Source organism: Sesamum indicum, linkage group LG14 (genome assembly GCF_000512975.1).
Source record: "Sesamum indicum cultivar Zhongzhi No. 13 linkage group LG14, S_indicum_v1.0, whole genome shotgun sequence".
Classification (NCBI taxonomy): domain Eukaryota; kingdom Viridiplantae; phylum Streptophyta; class Magnoliopsida; order Lamiales; family Pedaliaceae; genus Sesamum; species Sesamum indicum.
This window is the reverse complement of record NC_026158.1, coordinates 1,964,645-1,981,676: the sequence shown is the minus strand read 5'-3', so window position 1 is coordinate 1,981,676 and position 17,032 is coordinate 1,964,645. Positions and strand designations below refer to the sequence as shown.

General features: G+C 35.6%; 1 protein-coding gene across 4 annotated transcripts; it reads right to left on the bottom strand.

Annotated features, from left to right (window-relative positions):
- On the bottom strand, positions 1,351-15,586 carry LOC105176788 (auxin response factor 8). 4 transcript variants are annotated; one of them, XM_020698807.1, is made up of 14 exons: positions 14,783-15,583; positions 14,357-14,481; positions 14,164-14,262; positions 14,005-14,061; positions 13,755-13,910; positions 13,592-13,676; positions 7,568-7,658; positions 7,304-7,468; positions 7,118-7,240; positions 6,452-6,527; positions 3,842-3,989; positions 2,450-3,444; positions 2,179-2,369; positions 1,351-1,825 (listed from the first exon to the last, which is right to left on the bottom strand). In XM_020698807.1, exons 1-14 carry the CDS (start codon positions 14,823-14,825, stop codon positions 1,654-1,656), a joined length of 2,526 nt encoding a protein of 841 aa, XP_020554466.1. In that variant the 5' UTR covers positions 14,826-15,583; the 3' UTR covers positions 1,351-1,653. The 4 variants fall into 4 exon arrangements, with proteins under 4 accessions (XP_020554466.1, XP_011097995.1, XP_020554464.1 ...); XM_011099693.2 differs by having other exon boundaries at positions 14,369-14,481; positions 14,783-15,581; XM_020698805.1 differs by having other exon boundaries at positions 7,118-7,468; positions 14,783-15,586.

The following is a 17,032-nucleotide window of genomic DNA, read 5'->3' as shown; positions in this document are numbered from 1 at the left end:
GAGATGTTTTTTATATGTTTTATAATTATTCAGAAGCTACAAGGTTAGAATATAAAAACTTCAAGAAAATACAAGGTTAGAATATAAAAACTTCAACAATATTGAGTAAAATATTCAAAACCAATAACTATATTATATTATCACATACAATATCACGCATATAATACGTCAAACTGAACACTATATAATGGATCATTGAATTAATTATTATTTCATTTCACATCCCACCAAATCTCATCATGCATAATCCTATCACACGAACCAAACATAAGCTAAGTATAACTTAATTATTTCTTCAAACCCCGCAAAACCAAACTTTGGACAAGTATCCCCAAACATTCACTTATATCGCACGGCTGAAGCCTTTGCCCAACCCACGATTGATTACCTGGAGTGCCTGTGAAAGGCGCTAGCGAATAGCCCGTGACTTAAAAGAAAAAGCTGGAGATACTCCTCCCAAAGGGCACTAGGAGACTAGACATATTACAGCTTTCTCAACTGCTTGCTATTCGAATATCGAGAAAGTCCTCTGCTGCCATTAATGGACAAATCCAGCTATAATAGTACGATTAGTGATTGTTTGAAAACTATGGGTTGATCCTAGACGGTATAGCCTAATTGACAACAAAGAGATGAAAGGACGTAGTTCAATCCAACCTTTGGCATAACGGAGACGGACGTCATCAGACTTTGTCCAGTTGAAGGTAGTTGAAAGCTGGAGCTTTACGAAACGTTTTCAAAGCATCCGACTTCGAGCGGGAACTTATCGAAAGGAGTTTTAGCAGATCGACCTAAGGTAAAGTCTATTTTCTTGCAGATTAAGATGAAAATCTGGCTCCAAGCCAAGAGGGACTGAGTAGCCAAACAAACTTAAGGAAAAGAGATAAGCTAAGTATAACTTAACTATTTCTTCAAACCCCGCAAAACCAAACTTTGGACGAGTATCCCCAAACATTCACTTATATCGCACTATTATAAAGTGAAAATTATCGACAATAAAAAAAATGACAAGAATAATTAAATAAGATGAACAAGGAGATAGTACAAAGAGACCAAAATGAGTGCAAGATATTATTAATTATTAAACCATTTTGAGCAATCTATTTATTCCAATTGGACTAGTAAAGTTTCGAGAATCTCAAGAAATGTAATTTTGTTTTATCAAATGGGATTATATTCATAGTTAGACCAAAGCAAGTATCAACGTAATCTACCCTGTCTTTCAGGAACCCAACCTACACATCCTCGAGAACAGGAGCTAAATGCCACCAGCAGCGACAAGAAATCAGCTGCAACCAGCTTTCTTGACAAATGGCTACCTTCAATTTTATTGGGGATTTGGTTAATCGGTCTCGTGAAAACAGTAGCTCATTAAGGCAACAACTTCAGGTAGAAACAACCAAGTGCTTACAGTACAGCAAGGTATCAAATCTAGCTTAACAGTTCCTGGTTCTTAAAGTCTGATGTGCAGATTCATGATCTTTCAGGTCAGCATTCACCAGAAGGGAGAGTCGTTACAATGTATCTTGTCCTATGATGTCATACAGAACTCCCATCAAGCAACATGAGAACGGATATATTCTATGGATCCAATTACAACAAACATACACGAGCAATTTCTAGGAACTTTATGAGAAAGAGTTAGAACTTTGCTCAGTATTCAAGAGATCCGAGAGATGGTAGGCTGCAGACCGGGTTCTGGGTCTCGTCGCTGTGTATCCGTTCAACTGCACTTCTACTCAAGGATTCAGCTTCTTCTTTCCCCAGTCTTAGCACATCCTCAGGAGAGAGGATCTTGATATACCAGACATTATTAACAAATGCCCTGTATATGGAATTTACTATGGTCAGTTCCAGCATAGGCAATTTTTCAAAATGACACTGTATGATGTAACCAAGGGAAAAGAAAGGGCACACGGGTTCAAGTGGAGTATTTTGTAAAAGATAAGATATGAAAATATGCAACAAATTAGTGCCAACTCCTAAGACCAAGTCCTGTAAAGATGGTATGAATAAAGAAAACTTTGAGACCAGTATCAGATGAAAAGAATGTTTAAATTGGATGTCTTCGTGTTGCATGCAAGAGACCAGAAAATTAAAAGGCTCTAACGAATGTCAAAAACATGACTCTCCAAACAAGAAACAAAATCCCATGTAGTATTGTATCAAAACACTTACTCCCATGGGTCGTCTCCAAGGAGAAGCACATCATTCTCCCTGTCAACAAATACAAGCTGCCAGCCTGATCTTTGAGGGTCTTCAAGCAACCCTTTGATCCCAAACATCTGACCTAATTCCTGTCGCAGCTCTTGATAGCTGTTGAACCGGCCGATGTCCAGTGACCTACCAACGGAACCTGTTTTATAGACCTAATACAAACAAAATAGTTACATTTCTTAACACAAGACAAAATGCACAGAGTTATAGAATACAAATCTCTTATCATCACCTTGACGAAGGTATGGTCTGGAGTTGGTTGGTCTACTTGTCCTGTACTGTGCAACACATCAGAAGAATCTTGCACATAGCCATACAGCGGACTCTGATGCCCCGATGCTCCTAATGGCATAGAGGACATATCAGCATGAACTGAAGAAGTACCACTACCTGACATGGTAGTGTGCATCAAGAGACCCGAGGAGTCGATATTAGCACCAAAAAGAGCTTGATTCTGCACATCCAAGTTACAACTCTCCTGCTCAATGGAACCATATTTTCCAGAATAAGGTGGAATTGGCTTTGAATTGGAACCACCACTGACTGGTGACGGAGCAAATTTTGGGACCCAGGACTGTTGGGTTGGCTGCTCAGTAAGGATTGGTGGACCAGATCTTGAAAAACCTAAAAGATTACCACTTCCTTCATGACAAATTGAACCAAGCATATTTTGCATGCTAGAATGAGTCATGGGTGCTGAAAAGTTACTGTTGGAATTTGTAAAATCTGATTTTGTAAATGATGGGGATGGAATATCCAATGACTGCCTTTGTTGGAGCTTATCATGCTGGATCAAAAATGCTTCCTGATAAGTATGATGTTTTAGATGTTCTTGTGACTGATTGTCAACTTGCTGTTCTGCTGGTCTCTGCGTATTATCTGACAGCATTTGGGTCTGAGCAGGAAGCATATGAGGAGAAACTGATGGCTGGACTACTTGCTGCTGCTGTGACACAGGATTATGGTTGCCTGAATGTTGAAGATAATGAACAGGCTGCTGAAAGTGCATTAATTGATGTTTTGGTAACTCTCCACTTCCAAAATTTTGCAGTCCACCCGCTAGCATTGCCTGATACTGCTGACCAAAATCATTACTTGAGCCCATTGGATCAAGTCTCTGCTGCTGGATCCATGGAAACATGCCCACAGACTGAAAGTTCATTGAATTGAACCCTTGCTCACCTCCTCTCAACCACGTCAGGCCATTAATTGCTTCATTACTAACATCTGAGATAGGAACCCAGAAAAACTCTGTAAACCATTCACTCAAGGAGCAAAACACTTGTTTTCTGCTCAAATACGATTTAGTTAAGAAAACTAGTGTTACTAGTTCCTCTCTGATATTGGTCATGTCATTTGGTAACTGAAAATGAATCAGAAAAACAAAAGGTGGTGGCAGGCAATGATAGGTATCTGTCACTTTTTAATTTCAATATGATTTCTGAAGTTCTGCAGACAAGAAAAGCTCAACCAGTTAGCTTTCTCACAGCTATTCTACAAAAAGATTTGGGTCATTTACTTCCTTTCACCAGCGAAAGCACTAGAGGTTAGAACTGAGAAGTACTATATGATGCACTTCTGCAAATAAATTAAGAGAGAAGCAAATTTGGGATGGGACTTATACCTTGGAAAGATGATGCCCCGGGATACCATGGCCGTTTCAGCCTGAGAGGAAATAATGAGGGATACATGGGAAATGTTGTCAAAGGCTCAATTTCCCATAAAGATACCCTTGGCTGCTTCTCACCAGCTGTTGATTCATCCCAACCAACCTACAGATTCAGGGAAAAGGGAGAAAAAGAGACATAATCAGTAAGCAGTCGGAGTCAACAAAAGGAATGTGAAAACTGCTTATGTTGGACGGATGCAGCTTGGTCTAGGTCCTAGAAGCTAGAACTCATGTAGCATTCTTTGTCCAAACATCATCAAATGAAATGCTAGTAATGAGAAGGCCAGACAAACTTACAACAAAACCCATCACATGATTAATTGAGAGGCCAGACAAACTTAGAAGAAAAGCCATCAAGGTTGACGGACCATAGAACATATTAAAGTGGTTTCAGAATAAGGATTCCCAGGACAATCATGGCTAGCCTGAAAGATGTGATAAATACTGCATACATATGATCCAAGATTACTCTACCAAAAAAGAGAATTGAGTTACTGGATAAAAAGTACAGCCAATAAGTACTTGAATTATGATTATTTCTAAACATTATAACTTCAACCGAGAAATCCAATGTAATCCATAATGGTATATCAATGGGGGGTGTATAATAGTATTTGATGATAAATTCTGAACTATCTACATTAAGACATTTTTCTACATACGATGCAATAGGTCCAAGTCAAACCTGGACTTGGCTTCAATGTGCCTCAAATTTTTGTATTTCCAACCAAACCTATTCTCATACATGTGAAAATATATTGAATAAGTATGTGTATGTTACATGAATATTCATATATAAAATACAAATATAATACTCCTATGGATTAAAATAAGAAATTAAATAGTTGATCATTTTAACAATAGAAAGTAAAAAATATGTTTAGAACTTTTAATGGGAAATCTCTAACATGCACACAGAAATTCGCAAATAACTAGTCCTGTGTTATAATGTTATCTTGTATATAGAAAGTTGTGATGATATCTTTTAAAAATTTAAATAGTTATATGTTTTTAAGATTACAGAAATGAGTCGAAACCAAATCAAACAAAAAAATTGACACACAGAAACGATTTATTGAATACATATCGATCTCACAATTTGGTTTAGGTAATTATTGAAATATGTTGATATCCCAATTTGATAAGCCAATAAGCTAAGTTCAAAGAGGAAAATTAAAGAGTTCTAAACATTTTCTTCACATTACAGTATATCATCACAATTCTAATATTTTTTTCTAGTTTGTACACAATTGTACACCTTTAATTAAATCTAAATTTATTTATTAGCTTGTGTCATTTGTACTTGGTTTCAGGCTTTTGAATTAGTTAGGCAGTTGTGCTGCTATAGAGAATTAGACATGGGCCAAGAGGCTGATATACAGACCAGGGTCTAATGAGACAAGATATCAGGCGCTCGTGGTGCTTAAGTTGCCAACAGCCAGGGGGCTAGGGGTCGCTAGCTAGCTGCCTATTGATAGTGATGCAACAATCGTGGAGTGAAGAAGACACGTTATGAGGTTATTTCTTTTATAATGTCAAATACCTCAACAAGTTTCATATGCTTATGTAGCATAATAAATATTTGACTTCTTATCCATGCAATAAAACCATACAAAATTTATAACATTATATTTTATTTAATTATTCGAATTATCTGGACACATCATAAGTTTACATTAGTGATCAAATGAGAAAACATATCTCAATTGAAAAATATATAGAACCAATGAGTCTACAAGGCATTTCAATGTGCCTTGCCCTAAGGTGCAAGTTCAGTATTTCTATCGTTTCATTAATTTTTATTCAAAATATGGATATCATCCTTTTTAAACCAACATACCAATATTATACGCAAAGAAAGCAACAGCATAAAAATAAAAACACCAAATATAACATCTAAAGAATCAAAAGCAACCCAAAATGCAAAAAAACAAAAAAAACAAAAACAAAAAGTTCAATAGGTCAATATCCATCAAGATTAGAAACCATATCTTTTTTAGCTCAAAACAATCTCAAAAAATAAGGAAATAATCAAAATTAATTTTCACCCATCAACCAAGAAAAATATAAGACATAAACATGCTTGAGTGCAATGTAAACCTACTAGATTCACATGGCATGTTGTTTGTAAATTACAATGGTATCAAATAAAAGTAGATCAAAGGGAAAATGTAGAGTTATAAGCCATGATATTTTCTGTTGTAAATAATTGCTACCTTTATTTCTAAACACAAGTTCCTGCAATGGCAGCTCATAGTCCACTCTCTACTTAGGTAAAACTACAAAGCTAAGAGTATTAAAAAATTCACATAATAATTTAATAATCCCTAGATTTTAGATCTCTTCTGCATCAGTTACATGAACTAAGAATTTTCAGCTGTAAATAAAAATATATATTCCAGGCATGGGTATAAACTTTAGACTTCAGCAAGGAAAATGACAAGAAACAAATTATATCTAAAACCTTCAGCTATCTACACTATGAAGTAAAGATACACCTAAAAGGCTGGCATGCGAATAAAATGACAACTAAGAATATCTAAGCATTAAAGCAATGTCCTTTACCTTTACAGAACGCCAGTGAGAGTTTGGCCAACGAACAGGATCTAAGTCACTAATGCCAGTAACCGTGCCCATGTATCTGGATGTGCAATGCTCCATTCATAAGAAGACCAAGAGTTTAAAAGACAAAATGTCATGCAAACATTATTTTGGCAAAGTCCTGATATTGCTCAGTTTTAGCGCTCTAGCAACAACTCCCTATTATCTCAACAGTCATACTTATGAGAAGATGATGATGTATTAGAGAATTCCATATAAAATAGTAGAAAATTATCCACACAACACACATCAGAGTAGTATGTTCGCATCATGAGAACACATAGTTGTCCTGTAATAATTTTAGCAAGAAATGATGCGCCAGGAAACTGTCATTAGTCCCACTTAAGTGGGAAAGCTACTATCTGACAACATATATTCATCAACAACAAACAATGATGGTTCCACCTAAATATGGTCAAATAATAATTTGACACCATTAATCATCAAATCAAAAGCCCTTAGAAGCCATACTGTAATCTTTATAACCTAATGATGTACATATCATCTTCATATCTCCACATCCAGACATTTTACATACTAACTACTGCCTACTTATCATCATGTTATGCTTAATGATCAGAATAGTAGTAAACAAAGATGTTCCCGTACCGGCACTAAGCATTAATATACCTGCGGACACTGGATTCTTCAGTTTCAAATAGCATCCGGAAACGCATTCCAACTGAAACACGCGTGTGATATACGGCTTTGACATACTTTGAAAGAGGTATGACAAACTCAGATGGACTAGCCCTGATGTGACAAGGTTTTGTCAGCAGATGGAAAAAGAAAAACGAGAGAATGATGTAAACCCACCTTGGGTTATAAAAAACAGTGAAGCAGCTATTAGTAGCAGCAGCATGAGCAGCAGCAGCAAGCAATCCGATGTGCATACTGTCACTTGAAAGAACTGATGATGGCATCACAGTTTGTGGTCTAGTGGCACGACGGATTCCCAAAAGAAGCTGATTTTTCTCATTCCTAAAGCCAATTGACATAATTTTGTTTTATTATATGTTAATTAGTGATTAAAGGCAAAAGTTAAAAGTTGCTATAGGAAAATCGATAGTAAAATTGTACCAAATAAAAAGAACAGAATCTCCAGCAACAAGTCGTTTGGCACTAACAAAGACACTCCAGCCAGTGGTAAGCAAATGACGCTTGGGCTGACCTGAGTGAAGACGCACTCACACCCATATTAATAATCCAAAGGTAAAAGTAGAAATCAGAGCACCCTGTCTGTGAATCAACTGTGTAGTGACTTTCAATGTGTAGCATGAATAAATTAAGCATGCACGACATGAGTCATTATGCACAACAACTAGGACTTGTAGAAGATTTTCAATTATTTTAGTTTTTCCTAGTAAAATGTAATTTTCAAAATCATAATGATGGAAACAATATGTAGGAGATAGATGAAAACAATCAGCACATATGCCACAAGCTTTTGCTTTCTGCTTCTGCCTTTTGTTGAAACTGTCGGTGATTTAGAAAGATTATTTCTTTATTTTAATAGATAGTAATTATTTAGATGTTATAGGGGGTTTTCATAAAACAATAACATTCATTACGATTACATAGGAGAGATTACGGAAATTTGTTTCAGGTTTTAATTTCATTACCTTCGTAGATTAGATCTATGACCAATGAAATCAATAGGCAAGAATTCATTCTCTTAATAATATTTCTCGCTTCATGGTACAACCGGTTTTGGTAGCCTAGTTTTTATTTTTCTTTTTCGTGTAATGGCCAATGTTCAGCCAATCAAAGTGGGTTCAACCAAGCAGACTGATTTGCTACACCAACTGTTGAGACAGAAAAACAGGCTTTCTAGTGGGTTCAAGTCTCAAATTTCAGAGAACCCAACGCTCAACAGTGCAAAAAGGTAAAATGAGCCAATCTGACAAGTCCCTGCAGGAAATTGCAAGAGCTTGGATACGGGCACATTCAATTACGACCAGTTCAATAGATGCTATTAACACATATGAGGAACGATCAGACAATTAACATCTGGGTTGCTGATGGAAAAATGTGACCAGCTATCTGGTAGCGAACTATTTGCTTATCTAATGAGCTAAAAGAGCTCTTCATGTGATACTTTTCTTCAAAAAGAGACTCCCATGAATCTATTCCAGGGGATACTAATGGGTGTACCGGATGTCCTCCAAGATTTTTCTGCAAACAAACAAGTAGCAACCCCGATCAATTCTCCTCAATCTTGGATCTTATTAACAAAGTTCAAAATCTTAATGATAAGGGAATCTATCTTCAAAGCTCCAAAAATTGGTTTCAGATGAAATTTCACAAAAAGCTAAAGCTCCTCCCAGATTCAACTTCTTAGAAATCATGAACATGTTAACAGCTTATTATCAATTAGTCAGTTAACTAGCGATATGGATTTGTGTTGTGACATCTTCTTCTTCTTGTTGAGAATTTCAGAAACCATTTTCTGGCAATATGATTGGTGGTGCTGAGGAGAAGTTAGCCTTTAGTACCTGTCAAGAGTCAAGTCTTCCACTAGATCTAAAAACCAAATAAAAGATCTCTTTCAGTCATGTCTAATTCTGATGTGAAGTTATGGCATCTACTTTTATGACACCCAAGCTCTATTATTTTGAAACCTTAGATCTGCATCTTATCATCAACAAAGAAAATATCCATTTCATTGTGCACAGTGCACTCTTGCAAAACAAAATCATCCAGTACAATCTTAGCAACCCTCCAAAGCATTTCAATCAATTCATGGTGAGATCTCAAAACCAGCAAGGAGTGCAAACCTGATTGGATCGTGGTTTATCACTTTCATAGGTGAATCACATTGCTTTGTCCGTATCCTGAATACTCTGTAGCCTGTTCTATTCTAGAATAATTCTATAAACCGATCCAGAATATCTTTGAATTGCCCAATAAAAATGTGCTTACTGATAACAGGAAAGGATACTTCTCACACAACTTTATCCAGTACTTGGGAGAAAATGGGATGCATCATCAAAGTTCTTGTGCCTATACACTACAACAAAGATTTTTTTGCTCACTAGATGTTTTTCCAGAACTCCTTTTGCAGAAAGCAATTCTCGCATCTGTAATACCAATAAACACTTTACTCTTAAAGACAATTCAAGTCCGAACTCCATTGAGGCCTCTTTTAAAAAAGTTTCCTCAAAGAGACATTTCCAACTCCTTTCCATTTAAAGAGTTTGAATCTAAGTCTTTGTCCACACCAATATCTGAATCAAAGGAAACTTGGTCCAAATGTTATCAACTGTGTTTGTAGGATATTCCCCAACATAATAGGGTAGAAATGCTATTTTCCAGAAATGATAAGGTTTTGTGTCCCATATTGAGAGGTGTAAAGCAGAGATGCAAGCTCAGTTATTCACTCAAACCTAGGGGACAGACTACGAGCAAACATTTGCTCCCATCAGAAAGTTAAACACAGTCAGGGTTTTCTTCCCTTCCAGTAATTGTTGAATGTGAACTCCATCAGCTTGATATAAAAATTCTTTCCTCAGTGGTGAACTAGATGAAGACGTTTACATGAGAATACTGTCTGGGTTACATGTGAGGAAGAAAAAAAGATGAATGTGCAAGTAGAGGAAAAGCCCCTTGGCCTCAAACAGTCCACATGGGCCTGGTTCAAAAGGCATAGCACCAAACTTGAATGCTGGGATATAAGCAGGAGCAAGCCATTCACACCGTTTTGATAAAGAAAGGCAAATAAGGAAGTTTATTTAACCATATATGTGGGCGGCATGAAGATAATAGGAGATAATGGAGAGATTCCTCAACTCAAGAAGAGGTTGACAGAAGAATACAAATTGAGAGATCTATATGCATTGAAGTATTTTCTCGGAATGGAGATTGCTTGAAGTCATAAAGGTAGTTTCATTTCACAGAGACAATACATTCTCAATTTACTGCAAGAGACCTGGAAATTCAGTTGTACACCCCTCAAAATACCACTAGAGAATTGGAAACAGAAAGCTAGGGAGGATGATCCTCTAGTCGGCGAGGTAGATGCCCATCTTTAGGAGGGAGACTTATTAATCTGTTCCTTACAAGTCCAGAAATTGAATATGCTATCAGTGTGTTCAGCCAATACATACCATTCCTGGTCAAGGACGATCAAATGAAGCATGTCAGGGCTAGATCATGTTTCAATAAACGTGAAAACCAAGAAGCTTGAATAATATGTGCTATGTCCCCGCTCAGTCACAAGAAGCTGATATCTTCACAAGGATTTGCCAGGACCTGGGTCTGATTCCATCTTCAGCAAGCTGGCAAAGACGAGTATCTATTCCTTAGCTTGAAAGGCAGTGTTGGAGACTTTTAAGAGATTGGGAATGTCATTTCTTTAGTTTAATGATAGTGAGAAGCAGGTGGATTGGGGGAAAACATGTCTTTCGATATTTAGGAGATATTATTGGATTTATCAGGAAAAAATATTCATTATACAGGAGTTAACTTAGGAAATATTGGTTTTAAGTTTGCTTCCTTCAGTAGATTAGGTAAGAACTTTTATATATAACTATGATCAATAAAATCAATAGGAGAGAATTCACTCTCTGACGACATTTCTTATTTCAGAAACCAAGGAGATTTTTATAAAATATTACTTGCATCTGTTAAACATAATAGGGTATCTCCTTGTAAAAAGTTTCAGCTTGCAGTGTGATTGTGGGATCTTGAGAATACTATATATCACTTGTCTCCAAGGCCTTCTTGACCTCTAATTCTGCTACTTAATAAGCATAACCATGATCTCGGAAACTGTAAGTACCTTATTGCATTGTCGCTACTACCGCTAAGACAACTTAAATATGGCACTTCCAAAACACCAGCTAGACTCAACCCCTAAAATAATATCCATGTTCTACTTTCATCAACTTTTAATTTGTAGAGGGTAGCACTTTACAAACACAAATCATATTAAGACAAAACAAAAGGCAAAAAGCTGACATCATAAGATTCAACTATTAAGGCAAAGCAAAAGACTCTGAAGTTGGGCATGTCTTTGAAATTTTCAGCACCCAGAATATGTGATAAACTTACAATTCCAAAGAAGCTTGAACACTTGATATATTCAAAGTAAATTGCAACATCCCCTTCAGAAATAGAAACCTACATTTAAGAACCAATACCTCTTTATCGGGTATTACATTGCACTTCACTGTCTTTAGTAGGAGCTCAAAGACGAATCAAAATGTCCATGTCAATAATTTTATGTTCAGCTTTTGCTTACACAAATTGTGTCTATTCATGACTTTGATTATAGGACAGGATCATTTATCCTTGCAATACTGCATAATAAATATACTTATTTCATACTTAATACGTGTGGTAAGGTCTTGTTTGAACGGCATTTTATCTAGCTAACGTAACTATAAATCTGTATGCATTCTTTAGTACGTTCCTTTATTTTAAGGTTAACATTTCCTGCAAAATGGTCAAATTACTACTCCGAATGTTTGGAAAATTATACTGACATAGGGTGTCAGGAGTGTTTTCGTTACACAAAAAACCCCTTCGACATTTTTCGACTTGGAATATGCTGACAGCACCAGGAAAAGCATTAAATTGCCAAATTTATTAGTTTTAATTATATGCCACAAAAGTATAATGAATAATTAATAATCAATTCCCACTAACCAAGTAAATGATTATGAAAGAATTGAGTACTTAAATTACTTCGTTAATTTATAGTTAACTTTTAGCTAATCACTTAATATTTACCCCATCAGTAATTAATAATTGCAAATGAGTAATTTACCTTTCTTAACCAGTCAGAAAATTGAAATGAAATGTGGTTTCAATTTTTAACTCATCAAGAATTTATAACCCTTCTACCAACCAACTAGTTCAATATAACATTATTTTCTAACAAAATGATTAAAATAATTATCAACTAAATAATTATTTTTCACTAACTAAATAACCAATGACTAAGACATGTTCACTTGACTATGTCAATACCTAAGATCAAGTAAGAAACTAAAACAGAAAACAAAGTATCAAATCTTTTCTTCTATTTCTCATGTAGTACTACTTTTTTTTTTATCTCTTTTCATCTTCTAGTTCTAGTAAGTGAACACCCGTTATCTTTGCATTGACCATAATCATGTTATGAGAAGATGGTAAAAACAACTTGAGGTCTATTCCTCCTGCACAACTGTATAGGTCTCTTGGTAAATCTTGACATGGAAACATTTCTACAATGATTAACTAGTACTGGTGATGCATTTTGAATACTATTCACCGGTAAATGTTAAAGATTAGCAACTCCCAACCATGTTTTACATTTATAAAGAAACTAGTGGTTACAAATTTTTATTTCCTTGTGGAGTTGGGTTTCAAGACTATTTTTGAAGTTCCATGTGCTTTTTTAAGCGGAATGCAGAAGAATATTACATCAACAAATGCTCCGTACAACTCAACATCCAAAAGAACTTTAGCACATAATACCAATATAAATGCGGCTCTTTCGCCTTCCACTAAGAAGTTTCTTCCTTCTCCAGTAGTCAATACATCAAAGAATAAGAGATGTGTAGCCACAAATAGAGAGGATTGCATCACTCCCACCAAATTTGGTTGTTTCCGTTGCACCCGGTTAAGTACCGCGTCCAACATTTATATGGCAACTTCCTTTTCGCTAACTTTTCATCCTTCTCACTTTCCATGCCTTATTTAGATCTATCCAGTAACCAATGGGAAAACAATTTTTTGTATCATTCTATTCAAATACTTATGACATGCCTCATTTTTTTCCTTAAAGCAGTTGCTTCTCATCTTTCAAATACACAACTAGAGCCAGCTGACTTTTAATCAACAGAAATTTGCCTCTGCACTCTTTTATCAACTTCTTACCATTTGATTTTTCATTATCATTATCAATGTTAGAAGGCCAATATTCTCTATTGTAGTAAGTAAAAGGGGATACATATTAATGTGAAACTCATAGGAAACTAGAATTTACACATAGTCTGCATTAATATTAAAGGAATGGCGTCACAGAAACTAAACTACAAATAGAAGGACCGGAAATTCAAGCACTAGAAATAGTTTCACAAATCAAAGACTGGAGGTTGAACAGCCTCAGAAACGTACCCCGAAAAATATGTCTAAACTTCCATTCAACATCATGAAGATCCCTGGCAATAAGTTCTTGTGCAGGTGGTGTCTGAGAGAAATCCTGAGGCACCAAGAAAAATTCAGAACAGCTCTGACACCACTTTTTATCAGAATGACGGGGTCATGAGAGAATTATTACCAGAGGTGGGAAAACTTTCTCTGCAGCACGCCGAGGAACAGAGAAGCCTCCATGTGTGCTGGTATCACTTGCTGTCAGAGTCTTACAGAAGTAATTAGTTGGCTGCCTGCTAGGAGTTCCCAGCTCCACAGGAAGGTAAGCATCTTGTTGTTCTTGCTGTGTAACTATAGATATTAGGTCTTCCAGCAAATATAAATCCTAGATAAAAATAATAAAAAGCTTCACCATTCTTGGTATAGCTTGAAAATACCGGAGTCAAGGGTTGCAATGTCATCTGAGCGTATACTTCATCCGTTTCAACATCTGCCTGAGATTCACCAAATGAACCGGACTCTTTTTGAGGTTTATATAAATAAAATGAGCTAATTAACAAGATAGGAACAGAAATCATTTACAGAAGAAAACACACATGCATTGTAACATTGTGGAGTTGGCAGATCAATTGGGGTGGCAAGCTCGGGTAATTGGGTATCTGGGCATCAACTTCTTTGTTAGTTGTGGCGGCAACCTGATGAACATTTCCAGTTAAGATCTATTAGAGACCAAAACGAGTACTTGATGTTAAACAACATCTGTAAGAAGTGAAAAGTACAATAGAATACATTCAAGAAAACCTGTTCACTGTGTCCCTGAGGGAAGTAAACCACACGGCTTCCAACTGTTGGCAGCGACACCAAAGGACCAGCGCAGGCATGCCATAGCTCAGAATTCAAACACTTCTTCTCCCCTTCCATACCCCACAATCAATAAACAAATCCATCAATCACAATTTCTTTCAGCTAAATAACTTAGTGAAATTCTCTTTCTTTTTGCAACAGGCTTTAATATGAGTCCTTCGAAGAGAAGGGTGCAAACTTCAAAAACAAAAATTTCAGCTAAACGGACACACTTGCCAGATACTTCATGAACTTGAATTAAACAAACTTCACAAAAAATTAACAAAAGGAAAAAAGGAAAAGAGAAACAGAAATTCAAGCTACATAAAGGAAAAGAAAAGTATGTTGGAAAAGAGAAGACAATACAGGTACCTTCATGAGACTGCTGACCCAATCCTGATGTTGAAAGCTTCATATTTTATCCACGGTTTACTCAAATACAAATATTTGTCAAACTCTAAGTATGATAAAGCTACAAATTTGTGTATAGAGCAACAGAATTATCGCTTAAAACTCCCACCTCAAACAAATCCCTCACTTCGTATCCACACTATATCAACCCCTAAACGCTCGGCCATTTTGAGCTCCAACAGCCTACTGCTCCCTACTTCTCTTCCCCATCTCAAATCTTCACTTGCATTTTACTTCATAAACGATATCACTAAATTCACAAGCGCCCACTAAAAAGAAAAAGAAACAAAAAATGGACCCCCTCCATAAAAATCCAATTTCAGCTCATCATCGTTAATCATCTAAACCCAAGAAAATTTTACACCTACTTCGCCAGTTCTTTGTCTTCAACAGGAACTCCGTAAGACAACCAATAAACCAGCACAAGAAATGGAAAAAAGCCCTATCCTTTTCTCCTTCTGCTTCAGGGTTTTGCAGCTACAGTAAGTAGAAGCTGAAAGTTACGAACTTCTCTTGGCCAATCGCTGTCACTCAGCATTCCTACCAGCAAATAAGTGAGAGGAAAATGAAAATGACTGTTGTGGGTTTCTTCTGTTTTATAGTCCACCCGACCGAAGGTCGACCTGGTAGCAGTCGCCCCAGTAGAGAGAGAGAGAGAGAGAGAGAAAGAGTGAGCGTGTATTTTGTGTAATGTTATGCAAGATACTGTATAGCTGATACTATGCAAATGGCTCAGGCTCAGTGAGTGTCCCTCTCTCTCTCTCTCTTTGGGCTATCATTCAGAGAGAAAGTTTAACAAAAGAGAGAAATCCTAGCCGTCCACTGAACCGTACAACGTATCCTGGGCGTCCCGTGAAAAATGATTTGACAGGAAGCATGTGCCACCATTCCTCAGTGGTCACTGTCAAGAGTACGGACCATCAAAATGTAATACTGCTCCATGACAATGAAAGAGAAACGTCCCAACTTTTTCTTTCGAAGCATCAACCACTTGTACAATACGCATATGAATGTTGTACCAAGTACAGTTCCTTACACGACAGTTTTACAGTAGTGAGATATTTGACAATGAGTATATGGGCGTTGGGGACCTTTTCAGCCATACTGGCGGCAATATTTAAATATTTTTCAGGAGAATGTTTACAGACTTTCAAAAATCAAATCAAACCATTACATAGAAAAATAATTACTATGTTTGGTTTCATTTTTGTACAATATTCGATACAAGATAAAATACACCGTATATTTACTTCTTTATTTTTACACTTTATTTGTGTGTTTTTTTATTTTTTAATTTTTTATATATAATAAAAATATACACACTTATATATAAAAATATAATATAAAAGAAATATGATTTGATAATTAATTTTGGTCTACCAAAAGTACAACATTAAACATACAATATTCTTATATACATATTTATATATAAAAGAGACATGATTTGATAATGAACAATGACTTCTATCTTTCGAATTCCAACAACTTTAAACTATTTTAAATTACCTCTAAAAATAAATCCAAACATACGTTCTATCTCTAACACACATTTATTTATCTCTATTTTTCTCTCTCTATCTCTAAAACACAAAACTAAACACTCCAAAAGCACAACCAAACATAATAAATATCTTTTTATGCAAAATCTACTTCTTACTAACTATACATATAGATTTCAAAGGTTTTATGCAATCTACGTTTTTTGTGAAGGTATAAATAAACAAATTATTATTTTATAAAAAAATAATTGTAATCTATTTTTTAAAATAAAATAATTTATTGTTCTATTTAAGAAGATAAATTATTGTATTTTTAATAATACAGGGGCATAAATTATTATTTTTTTTCCATAAGTAGGTAATTTACACATTTGTATTATCACAAGAAAATTATTTATATTTTCGCTATATTTTAATTTTATGTATCTTAACCATTCTTTAAAAAAAATAAAATATTATTTCCCAAATTGTTTTCAATACCTGAGAAGGGTGGACTGATAAATTATGGGTATTATTAATCCATTAGGCTTTGAATAGAAAGCCTTATACTTATTTAATTTTTGGTGTGATGACACAATTCGGTCATGTTCTATATTTTATCTAATTGGGTAAACACCAATTAAAAAAATATTAATTTATTTTATTTTAAATGGGCTCTGTCAACCATTTATATCACACACCAAAGTAAATGATCTCTTTGACTTTACAAACA

Coding starts and splice junctions, on each gene's coding strand:
- LOC105176788 (XM_020698805.1), bottom strand. CDS start 14,825: ATGAAGCTTTCAACATCAGGATTGGGTCAGCAGTCTCATGAAG. Junction 14,482..14,782: donor GGGTCAGCAGTCTCATGAAG/GTACCTGTATTG, acceptor GGGGTATGGAAG/GGGAGAAGAAGTGTTTGAAT. Junction 7,659..13,591: donor GTTTAGACATATTTTTCGGG/GTACGTTTCTGA, acceptor GTCTTCACTCAG/GTCAGCCCAAGCGTCATTTG.